Source organism: Takifugu flavidus, unplaced genomic scaffold (assembly GCF_003711565.1).
Source record: "Takifugu flavidus isolate HTHZ2018 unplaced genomic scaffold, ASM371156v2 ctg672, whole genome shotgun sequence".
Classification (NCBI taxonomy): domain Eukaryota; kingdom Metazoa; phylum Chordata; class Actinopteri; order Tetraodontiformes; family Tetraodontidae; genus Takifugu; species Takifugu flavidus.
The window spans coordinates 1-10,783 of NW_026622283.1; the positions used below are offsets into that span (position 1 = coordinate 1).

Consider the following 10,783-nt stretch of genomic DNA (forward strand, 5'->3'; position numbering starts at 1 on the left):
GTGCACGGGGAGGCCAGACTGGTGAAGCCCACGATGTCTGCAAACAGGATGCTGCCAGGACAGACAGACAGGCAGGCAGGCAGACAGACAGGCAGCAGGCAGGCAGGCAGGCAGACAGACAGGACAGACAGGCAGGCAGGCAGACAGGAGGCAGGCAGGCAGGCAGGCAGACAGGCAGGCAGGCAGACAGACAGACAGACAGACAGACAGGCAGGCAGCAGGCAGGCAGGCAGGCAGGCAGACAGGCAGGCAGACAGGCAGGCAGGCAGGCAGACAGACAGACAGACAGACAGACAGGCAGGGAGGCAGACAGACAGACAGGCAGACAGGCAGGCAGACAGGCAGGCAGGCAGGCAGACAGACAGACAGCAGACAGGCAGGACAGGCAGGCAGGCAGGCAGACAGACAGGCAGACAGACAGGCAGACAGACAGACAGGCAGGCAGGCAGGCAGGCAGGCAGGCAGCAGGCAGACAGGCAGGCAGACAGGCAGGCAGGCAGACAGACAGACAGGCAGGCAGACAGGACAGACAGACAGACAGGCAGACAGGCAGGCAGACAGGCAGACAGACAGGGAGGCAGGACAGACAGACAGGCAGGCAGGCGACAGACAGACAGACAGACAGACAGACAGACAGACAGAGTGAGTTGTCTGTTTTCTGATGCTAACCCTGTAAAACAGTTCAGTGGCTGAAGCAGCTTTTTTAGCTCATAGCTGTTGTAGTTTCTCTTTCATTTAATCATATGAAATTAAAGAGTCACCATGGCGCTGTGTCTGGATGGTCATAGGAGCTCGTTCCATCTGAACCCCCTGACTCTAAACTTCACTAACTCTTCCTCTAACTAGTTCTACACCAGGGCGTCACATGTTTTAGCATGCGAGCTACTTACAAAATGCTAAACATCGCGCAGGGACCGTAGCTGCTGGCAGCCTCAGGCACCCTCCCAAATGTTCATCAGTCATGGTGGAACATATTTGGACTTCAGAATCTTCATGTAGGAACAGGCTGACTCGCATAAATGTATGAAAGTGATCTGTTTTTGTCTCCTTACTTGGTCCCGCTCCCTCATTCATTTCGATGACCAGAAGCTTTAGCGATAGCTTAAAATCAGAGGTAATTGGCTGAATAGCTTAGCGCCTCTGCCTGGCTGCCCTGTATGTCAATCAAGTGACGGGACTGCTGATAGGCTGATAGTTTAATGTCAGGCCGCGATCGACCGCTACTACCTCCGCGATCGACCGCTACTGCCTCCGCGATCGACCGCTACTGCCTCCGCGATCGACCGCTACTACCACCGCGATCGACGTGATGAGCACCCCCTGGTGTGTGTGAAGGGTGCTCCGCTAGCCTATCTTGGAATCTACACATTTCATCACACATAATCATTTGTGGATGCTGATTTCCATGACAACAGGGACCAGGTTCAGTTTAAGGGGGTCGTCTCGTCCCGCTGCTGATCCCAACCACAGGTGTCCTCAGTGCGTTCCCAGGGGAACGCCTCAAAGGGGAGCCGGCATGTCCAGGCCAGCTGAAGGTCCGGGGCTGGAAGGAGGAGCGGAGAACATTGCTGTCGACACCCCGTCTCACCCTCCACTCCCAAGGCCTCGTCTACACTGGCACGGATGGAAGGAGCCACATGATCTCTAGATCACACGTCGGTTCATCACTGAGATCTACTTCAAGATTAATGATGCAGATTAGTTCAGAGCCTGATCAGAACGTCATGAGCACCAGATCCTGGTGAATACTGGGCAGGAACTTGACAGGAACATCGCTCTCACTTGTTCCTGTCGATGGTCGTGTCTCCACCGTTGGGCCGCCACCTCGGAGGACATTCCCGACTCTGGTGTGTGACAGCTTTGATGGCCGTGCAACAATATGGACGGGGTGAAGACGGAGCTGAGGACGTGTCAGACCCTCAGAGAACATGATGAGCTCCCTGACATGCCACAGAGTGGCGTGAACTTTGATTTTGATTGACACATGGGCGTGTTCTTAAATATAACAGCGTTGTGTTGTGATACCTGTAAAACACTAAAGCAGACAGGTGGCTGCTGCCTTTGTTGTCTCCATGGTGATGCACGCTAGGAACCAGAGGAGCCTTCTGTTCTAGGCTAATGTTCCTCTCCTGCTGGATCCCTTCCTGCTCTAGTTTTAGCCAATCAGCACCCAGTAAACCACAAGCCCCGCCCCTCCACGAGGCTCCGCTCCTTCTGTTGTCAGCACATCAGGTGACAACCTGTGGAAGGACACGCCTCCACGCTCCGCCAACATACCTTACGTTATCGTGACGTTGGATGTAGATCTTGTGAAAAATTCGCTCAGGTGGCTTCAGGAAGTCCTCCTTCATCTCCATGGCAACATTCCTGGGCAGCAGACTCATAAGCAGACGCTCCTGTGGGGGGGAAGGGGTTGTTGAAACAAGAGGTGTGGGAAGCTTCTGAACTTCAGACTGGGAATTAGAAACGTGCTTCCTGCAGCTGTGAGGAGCTCGGTGAAGAAGCTGCTCAGCCTGAAGAGCTCAACACAGCAGAAGAGCAGAATCACAGCTTAGCTGCTCCAAGTGCGTCAAATACAAGCAGAAATTCCTGAAACGTTCCTGCTGAGCAGTGAAGACGCCATCCGAGACCCCAGACTCACAACTTGAGGATCGGAAAAACTGAAATTCCTGTTCTGCTATAGAAAACACACAGAAACACACTTGTTCTTCTATCTCTGTGAGCACTTGAGAGACACACTGAGTGACAAAAAAACCCGACACCTCCTGTCTCCACAATAGGTCCAGGGAATGCTGGGAATGCTGGGAATGCTGGGAATGGACATCAAACAAGCGATGTGTTCCAGACGGGCACATCCTGTGATCCTGGGAAGAGGGTGCCTGATGACCAGCAGGCTTCTGCTGACGGAGGAGACGGGAACGCCGGCGAGGCCGGAGGCTCCTGGAGGCCGGAGGCCTGGAGCCGGAGGCTCCTGGAGGCCGGAGGCTCCTGGAGGCCCGAGGCTCCTGGAGGCCGAGGCTCCTGGAGGCCGGAGGCTCCTGGAGGCCGAGGCTCCTGGAGGCCCGAGGCTCCTGGAGGCGGAGGCTCCTGGAGGCCGGAGGCTCCTGGAGGCCCGAGGCTCCTGGAGGCCCGAGGCTCCTGGAGGCCCGAGGCTCCTGGAGGCCCGAGGCTCCTGGAGGCGGAGGCCCGAGGCTCCTGGAGGCCCGAGCTCCTGGAGGCCCGAGTCTTCCTGAGTCCGGAGGCTCCTGGAGGCCGGAGGCTCCTGGAGGCCGATGCTCCTGGGAGGCGCTTCGGCTCCTGGAGGCCGGAGGCTCCTGGAGGCCGGAGGCTCCTGGAGGCCGCGGCTTCCTGGCCATTTATCCGGAGGCTCCTGGAGGCCGTAGGCTCCTGAGGCCCGAGGCTCCTGGAGGCCGGAGGCTCCTGGAGGCCCGAGGCTCCTGGAGGCCTAGGCTCCTGGAGGCCCGAGGCTCCTGGAGGTCCCGAGGCCCTGGAGGTCCGAGGCTCCTGGAGGCCTGAGGCTCCTGGGAGCCCGGGCTCCTGGAGGCCCGAGGCTCCTGGAGGCCGTAGGTTGGCGGGAACATCTGCGCTTCATCAGGGGGACGGGAAGTCCTGGAGAAGGTGGAGACGTTTCACTCACTGCCTCCACCCTTCCTCTATCCTTCCTCTATCCTTCCTCTATCCTTCCTCCACCCTTCCTCTATCCTTCCTCCACCCTTCCTCTATCCTTCCTCTATCCTTCCTCCACCCTACCTCCCCCCGCCGCCCCCTTCCCTCCCTCCTGCCTCCATCCTACTCCTCCACCCTTCCTCTATCCTTCCTCCACCTTTCCTCCCTCCTTCCTCCACCCTTCCCCCTCCTTCCTCCCTCCTTCCTCCACCTTTCCTCCCTCCTTCCTCCAACCTTTCCTCTATCCTTCCTCCACCCTACCTCCCTCCTTCCTCTATCCTTCCTCTATCCTTCCTCCACCCTTCCTCCCTCCCTCCTCCACCCTCCTCCCTCCTTCCTCCACCTTCCTCTATCCTTCCTCCCTCCTTCCTCTATCCTTCCTCCACCCTTCCTCTATCCTTCCTCCCCCTACCTCCCTCCTTCCTCCACCCTTCCTCCCTCCTTCCTCCACCCTTCCTCTATCCTTCCTCCACCCTTCCTCCCTCCTTCCTCCACCCTTCCTTCCTCCCTCCTTCCTCCACCCTTCCTCTATCCTTCCTCCACCCTTCCTCCCTCCTTCCTCCACCCTTCCTCCACCCTTCCTCCACCATAAAAAGGAAAGTAGTAGTAGTATTTTCCTTTCAGTTGTGGGTTTGCTATAGAACTGAGGAGTCATTGGGGAATCAATACCAACCTCTAGACCCCACCCTCCACCACCTTCCATCAGCCTCCACAGCCTCCATCAGCCTCCATCAGCCTCCATCAGCCTCCACCAGCCTCCATCAGCCTCCATCAGCCTCCATCAGCTTCATCAGCCTCCACCAGCCCCATCAGCCTCCACCAGCCTCCATCAGCTTCCATCAGCCTCCACCAGCCTCATCAGCCTCCACCAGCCTCCATCAGCCTCCATCAGCCTCCATCAGCTTCCATCAGCCTCCACCAGCCTCCATCAGCCTCCACAGCCTCCATCAGCCTCCATCAGCCTCCATCAGCCTCCATCCGCTTCCATCAGCCTCCATCAGCCTCCATCCGCTTCCATCCGCTTCCATCAGCCTCCATCAGCCTCCATCAGCCTCCATCCGCTTCCATCAGCCTCCATCAGCCTCCATCAGCTTCCATCCGCTTCCATCAGCCTCCATCAGCCTCCATCCGCTTCCATCCGCTTCCATCAGCCTCCATCAGCCTCCATCAGCCCCATCCGCTTCCATCAGCCTCCATCAGCTTCCATCCGCTTCCATCAGCCTCCATCAGCCTCCATCAGCCTCCATCAGCCTCCACCAGCCTCCATCAGCTTCCTCAGCCTCCATCAGCTTCCATCCGCTTCCATCAGCCTCCATCAGCCTCCATCAGCTTCATCCGCTTCCATCAGCCTCCATCAGCCTCCATCAGCTTCCATCCGCTTCCATCAGCCTCCATCAGCCTCCATCAGCCTCCATCAGCTTCATCAGCCTCCACCAGCCTCCATCAGCCTCCACCAGCCTCCATCAGCCTCCATCAGCCTCCACCAGCCTCCACCAGCTTCCACCAGCCTCCATCAGCCTCCACCAGCCTCCACCAGCCTCCATCAGCCTCCACCAGCCTCCACCAGCCTCCACCAGCTTCCACCAGCCTCCATCAGCCTCCACCAGCCTCCACCAGCCTCCATCAGCCTCCACCAGCCTCCACCAGCCTCCACCAGCCTCCATCATCTTCCATCAGCCTCCATCATCTTCCATCAGCCTCCATCATCTTCCATCAGCTTCCATCAGCCTCCATCAGCCTCCACCAGCCTCCATCAGCCTCCATCAGCCTCCATCAGCCTCCACCAGCCTCCACCACCTCCATCAGCCTCCATCAGCCTCCATCAGCTTCCATCAGCCTCCATCAGCCTCCATCAGCCTCCATCAGCCTCCACCAGCCCCATCAGCCTCCATCAGCCTCCACCAGCCTCCACCAGCCTCCATCAGCCTCCATCAGCTTCCATCAGCCTCCATCAGCCTCCATCAGCCTCCATCGCCTCCACCAGCCTCCACCAGCTTCCATCAGCCTCCACCAGCCTCCACCAGCCTCCATCAGCCTCCACCAGCTTCCATCAGCCTCCACCAGCCTCATCAGCCTCCACCAGCCTCCATCAGCCTCCATCAGCCTCCACCAGCCTCCACCAGCTTCCATCAGCCTCCACCAGCCTCCACCAGCCTCCATCATCTTCCATCAGCCTCCATCATCTTCCATCAGCCTCCATCATCTTCCATCAGCTTCCATCAGCCTCCATCAGCCTCCACCAGCCTCCGCCAGCCTCCATCAGCCTCCATCAGCCTCCATCAGCCTCCATCAGCCTCCATCAGCTCCACCAGCCTCCACCAGCCTCCATCAGCCTCCATCAGCCTCCACCAGCCTCCACCAGCCTCCATCATCTCCATCAGCCTCCATCATCTTCCATCAGCCTCCATCATCTTCCATCAGCTTCCATCAGCCTCCATCACCTCCATCAGCCTCCACAGCCTCCACCAGCCTCCCAGCCTCCATCAGCCTCCATCAGCCTCCATCAGCCTCCATCAGCCTCCATCAGCCTCCACCACCTCCATCAGCCTCCATCAGCCTCCATCAGCCTCCACCAGCCTCCACCAGCCTCCATCATCTTCCATCAGCCTCCATCATCTTCCATCAGCCTCCATCATCTTCCATCAGCTTCCATCAGCCTCCATCAGCTCCACCAGCCTCCATCAGCCTCCATCAGCCTCCACCAGCCTCCACCAGCTTCCATCAGCCTCCACCAGCCTCCATCAGCCTCCACCAGCCTCCATCAGCCTCCACCAGCCTCCATCATCCTCCATCAGCCTCCACCAGCCTCCATCAGCCTCCACCACCTCCATCAGCCTCCACCAGCCTCCATCAGCACCTTCTTGGACAGCTAAAATGTCCCATTTCTGACTCGGTTCCTCAGAACATTTACATTATGGTCTCAGCCTATTTGGCAGGATGCTGTTAAATCCCGATTAGATGTGTGTGCACGTGTGTGTTTACGTGTGTGTGTGTGTGTTGTGTGTGTGTGTGTGTGTGCACGTGTGTGTCTGGATAAACTGTGACCTTTGCTGGACTAGAGAGGCCATGAAAGCGATCTGCTGGGTAATTACCTGTCAGAAGGGAGCCTGTTAGTGTTGCATCATCATCATCTTATCGACAAAGCACAGGTGCTAAAGCGTGTGCACGTGGGCACGTGTGCACGTGGGTATGATGAAGGTGTGCACAGCCGTGTTACATACAGGGGATACTTAAATCTGTATTTAATGGCCGAGGCAGGAAGGCCGTGTTAAAGTTAGCAGACTGTTGTAGCAGACTTTGTTGAATGGTTGCATGTGGGTGCACAGAGGGGGCGGAACGTGTGCACGTGTGCACGTGTGCACGTGTACGTGCACCATCGTAATTGTTCTTTCTTTAAATAGCTGCTGTCATAGTTACAGGCTGCCTGTGGCAGGTTGTTCCAACACGCTGGCACCTGAACAAACGCCTCCTCACCTGCTTCTCGTTCTCGTCCTCCAGACGGAGCCGCTCCTCGATGCAGCTCCGAGCCTGCAGGAACACCTTCCTCTGGGTCCGTTCGCCGAGGATCCGCACAAACACCCCCGACAAGTTGACGCTGGCGAAGAGCATCCCATTGGCTGCCAGCTGCACAGGAGCAAGAGCAGACATGTCAAGCTCAGGAAGGGTTAGTTAGGGTTAGGGGTTAGGGGTTAGTGGTTAGGGTTAGAGTTAGAGTTAGGGGTTAGGGTTAGGGGGTTAGGGTTAGGGGGTTAGAGTTAGGGGTTAGGGTTAGGGGTTAGGGTTAGAGTTCGGGTTAGGGTTAGAGTTAGGGGTTAGGGTTAGGATTAGAGTTAGAGTTGGGGTTAGGGTTAGGGGTTAGGGTTCGGGTTAGGGTTAGGGGTTAGGTTAGAGTTAGGGGTTAGGGTTCGGATTAGAGTTAGAGTTGGGGTTAGGGTTCGGGTTCGGGGGTTAGGGTTCGGGTTAGGGGTTAGGTTAGGGTTAGGGTTAGGGGTTCGGGTTAGGGGGTTAGGGTTAGGGGTTAGGGTTCGGGTTCGGGGGTTAGGGTTGGGGTTAGGGTTAGGGTTAGGGTTAGGGTTAGGGTTCGGGTTAGGGTTAGGGTTAGGGTTAGCATTAGGGTTAGGGTTGGGGTTGGGGTTGGGGTTAGGGTTCGGGTTCGGGATGAAACTTTTTTTTGCACTGGCCTACTGATCGGGATAGCAGGGGAGTGCGGAGGGTGAGGGCCCCCCGGGGGGGAGCTATTAGCCAGGCTCGAGAAGTTCCGGACAGGATAGGGGAGAGAGTTGGATTGCCCAGTCAGAGAAGACTTTGGTGGAATGGCGAGTAGGTATGTGGTTAGGATTGACCTTGGGGTTGGGGCAAGGGTTAGGGTTGGGGTAGGGTTAGGGTTGGGGGGAAGGTAGGGGTTGGGGTTAGGGGTTGTAGGGGTTAGGGTTAGGGTTAGGGTTAGGGTTAGGGTTGGGGTTGGGGTTAGGGTTGGGGTTAGGGTTGGGGTTGGGGTTAGGGTTAGGGTTTGCATTAGGGTTGGAATTAGGGTTAGGGTTAGCATTAGGGTTAGGGTTGGAGTTAGGGTTAGGGCTAGAGTTAGGGTTAGGGTTAGGGTTAGAGGGTTAGGGTTAGGGTTAGAGTTAGGGTTAGCATTAGGGTTAGGGTTAGGGTTGGGTTTAGGGTTAGGGGTGGGAGGGGTTAGAGTTAGGCTTGGGGTTAGGAAGGGAGCTGGGTTTGGGGTTAGGTTAGGGTTGGGGTTAGGATTAGGTTTGGGGTTAGGGTTGGAGATGGAGATTGGGTTAGGGTTGGATTGAGTTAGAATCTGTGCTCAGTGCAAATTTAAATTACGGGGGTTTCAGGAAGAAGTTGTCCGCACCAGTTAGCAAATATGAGTTTTGCTGTATAGGGGGTCCAAGTGATGTTGTTTTTTCTGTAATGAAGAGGGGTTGGATTTCCGGCAGTGTTTGTAATGTGTGGTCATGGTTCATTCATTGATAAGTTCCAAATTGTCCTGTTGTGTCTGTGTTAACTGGGATGAGTAGTTGAGGATGGGAAAGAAGGCTTCTGCATTGGGAAAGGTCCGCTTAGCAGCACGGAATAATCTCCTTAGTTGCTTGATTGTGGTTTTGCTTGGTCCTGGTCTCTGTTGTTAATGCCTATGGCAAAGATTACGAACTCGGTATTCGGGTTGGGGGGGGATTTTTCACAGACTTTGAGGAAATGGTAGGCATTGCTCCGGGGTAACTGTCTATTTGTATGTCTGGATTGGTGTATTCGGGGATGTGGTGAATGTTGGAGTCACCCAGGATGAGGAAACTGTGATTGCTTTTGAAGACCCAGTCCTGGATTTTGCGGTTGGGTCTGGCTAAATGGTAATTTGGCCTAAAGGTGGGAAGTGTTGAGGGTTGAGACGGGCTAGGAAATACAGATGGCCAACTGTGTCACTTGGCTCTGGAGAAGTAGCTGGAGGGGATGAGGGGGACGGAGGGGAAGAGGGGTGAGTTAGGTTTGGTCAATGGATGTGCTGGTGCTCTGGGGCTGATGAGCCAACAATGCAGACTCCCCCGATGTTTGTGGGGAGGTAGGAGGCTCAGATAGGGTGGTCTGGCAGTCAGCATCGACTTTTGGCACCCTGGTCATCATTTTGCCTGCTCGGCCTGCATTGTGATGGGATCCCTAGCTCAATCAGATCCACCTGGACACCAGCGGAAGGTAGCTGTGGGGAAGAGGGGAGGATCTTGTCTGGGAGAGAGACAGAGACATTGGAGTGAAAACTATGTGTGATTAAATTGTGATCCTGTGTGGTCGGCTGGGTGATGGGGTGGTGGGCATCTGTAGCTATTATGGGTAACTTGGGTGTGGTGGAAATAATTTTACCAGGTTGTTCAGTAGTGAAGGAACTTGTAGGGGGGACGGGTACAATGGCAGGAACTGGGTCTTCCCTAGGTAGAGGAGGCCCCCAGGTGACCCCGCTTGGCCGTAGGTTTAGGGTGGATGGGTCTGGAGAATCGTTATGGGAGAGTTCTGAAGGTGATGTCGGTGTGCCGGGAGGGATCTTAGGACGTGATGTAGGTTGCGGAGTGAATAGTGAAAGAAGGCCGGTGTTTTAAACTGGGGCCTTTACTGACTGTGTGGGTGGATGACGTTGCTATTTCAACAGTGTGTGGAGGGTGATGTGAAGGAGTTGGTCGTGGTGAAAGGTTTTCTTTCAACCACTTCCGGGATGGTGGCTAAGGCATGGGTTGGTGAGTTGTTGGTTGTAGCTTGGGGTTGTGGAGAGATGGTGATGGCGGTTGCTTCTTGGCTGTCCTGGCAAAGTGTATGGAATGTTTGTAATGAAGTGGCCGTGAGTCTTGGGCCATAGCGCTTATGGGCCCACCGGTGGCTATTTGGGCTGCTATTGTGTTAAAAGGTGATATAGATATGGACCTGATTGTGTTTGCGTAATGTTGGTGGAGTACAGAAATTGTGTTTTTCATCCACTGATTAGTGTTTTCCTGGATCTTGTTGCGTGTGTCTATTGTTGGAGTGGAAGGTTTAATGAAGTCTGTGAGTCTATGTACTTGTCTTTTCATACCTAACGGGAGTGTGTCAGTAGTAAGTGCAATGTCCATGATTTCTTTGTGATGTATTGCTTGTATCAGTTTGAAATATTGTTTGCTAGTGTGTCTAGTGTCTGGGTCTGGTGGGTGATTGAGTGGGATGGAGTGTGTTGGGCGTTGTGTTCTGTCCTGTGGTGTCGTGAAGAGGGATGTATTGTGTGTGTACCTGTATGTGAAGGTGGAGCCATTCTCAGGTCCATCCCTGCGTGTAGATGCTGCCCTGTGTGAATGAAACATGTGGTGGAGGGCTCTTCCTGTAGTACTGATTGTTATAGGGGTTAGGGTTAGGGGTTAGGGTTAGGGGTTAGGAGTTAGGTTCGGTTAATGGGGTTAGGAGTTCAGGTTAGGGTTAGGGTTTAGGGTTCGAGTTTAGGGTTAGGGGTTAGGTGGTTAGGGTTCGGGTTAGCGTTCGGGGGTTCGGGTTCGGCTTCGCGTTCTGTTGGGGTTCGGGTTTAGGGGGGGAGGGGTTTCGGGTTCGGGTTCGCGTTCGCGTTCGGTTTCGGGGTTCGGCTTCGGGGTTCCGGTTCGGG

General features: G+C 55.5%; 1 protein-coding gene across 1 annotated transcript; it reads right to left on the reverse strand.

The window, feature by feature from the left end:
* Positions 1–6: 6 nt before the first annotated feature.
* On the reverse strand, positions 7–7,349 carry LOC130521065 (adenylate cyclase type 1-like; the record flags this gene model as incomplete). The annotated part of the gene is made up of 3 exons (XM_057024723.1): positions 7,141–7,349; positions 2,278–2,396; positions 7–51 (listed from the first exon to the last, which is right to left on the reverse strand). Coding segments are annotated over exons 1-3 (338 nt in total), but the record flags the coding sequence as incomplete, so codon positions are not given.
* Between the last annotated feature and the right edge of the window lie 3,434 nt (positions 7,350–10,783).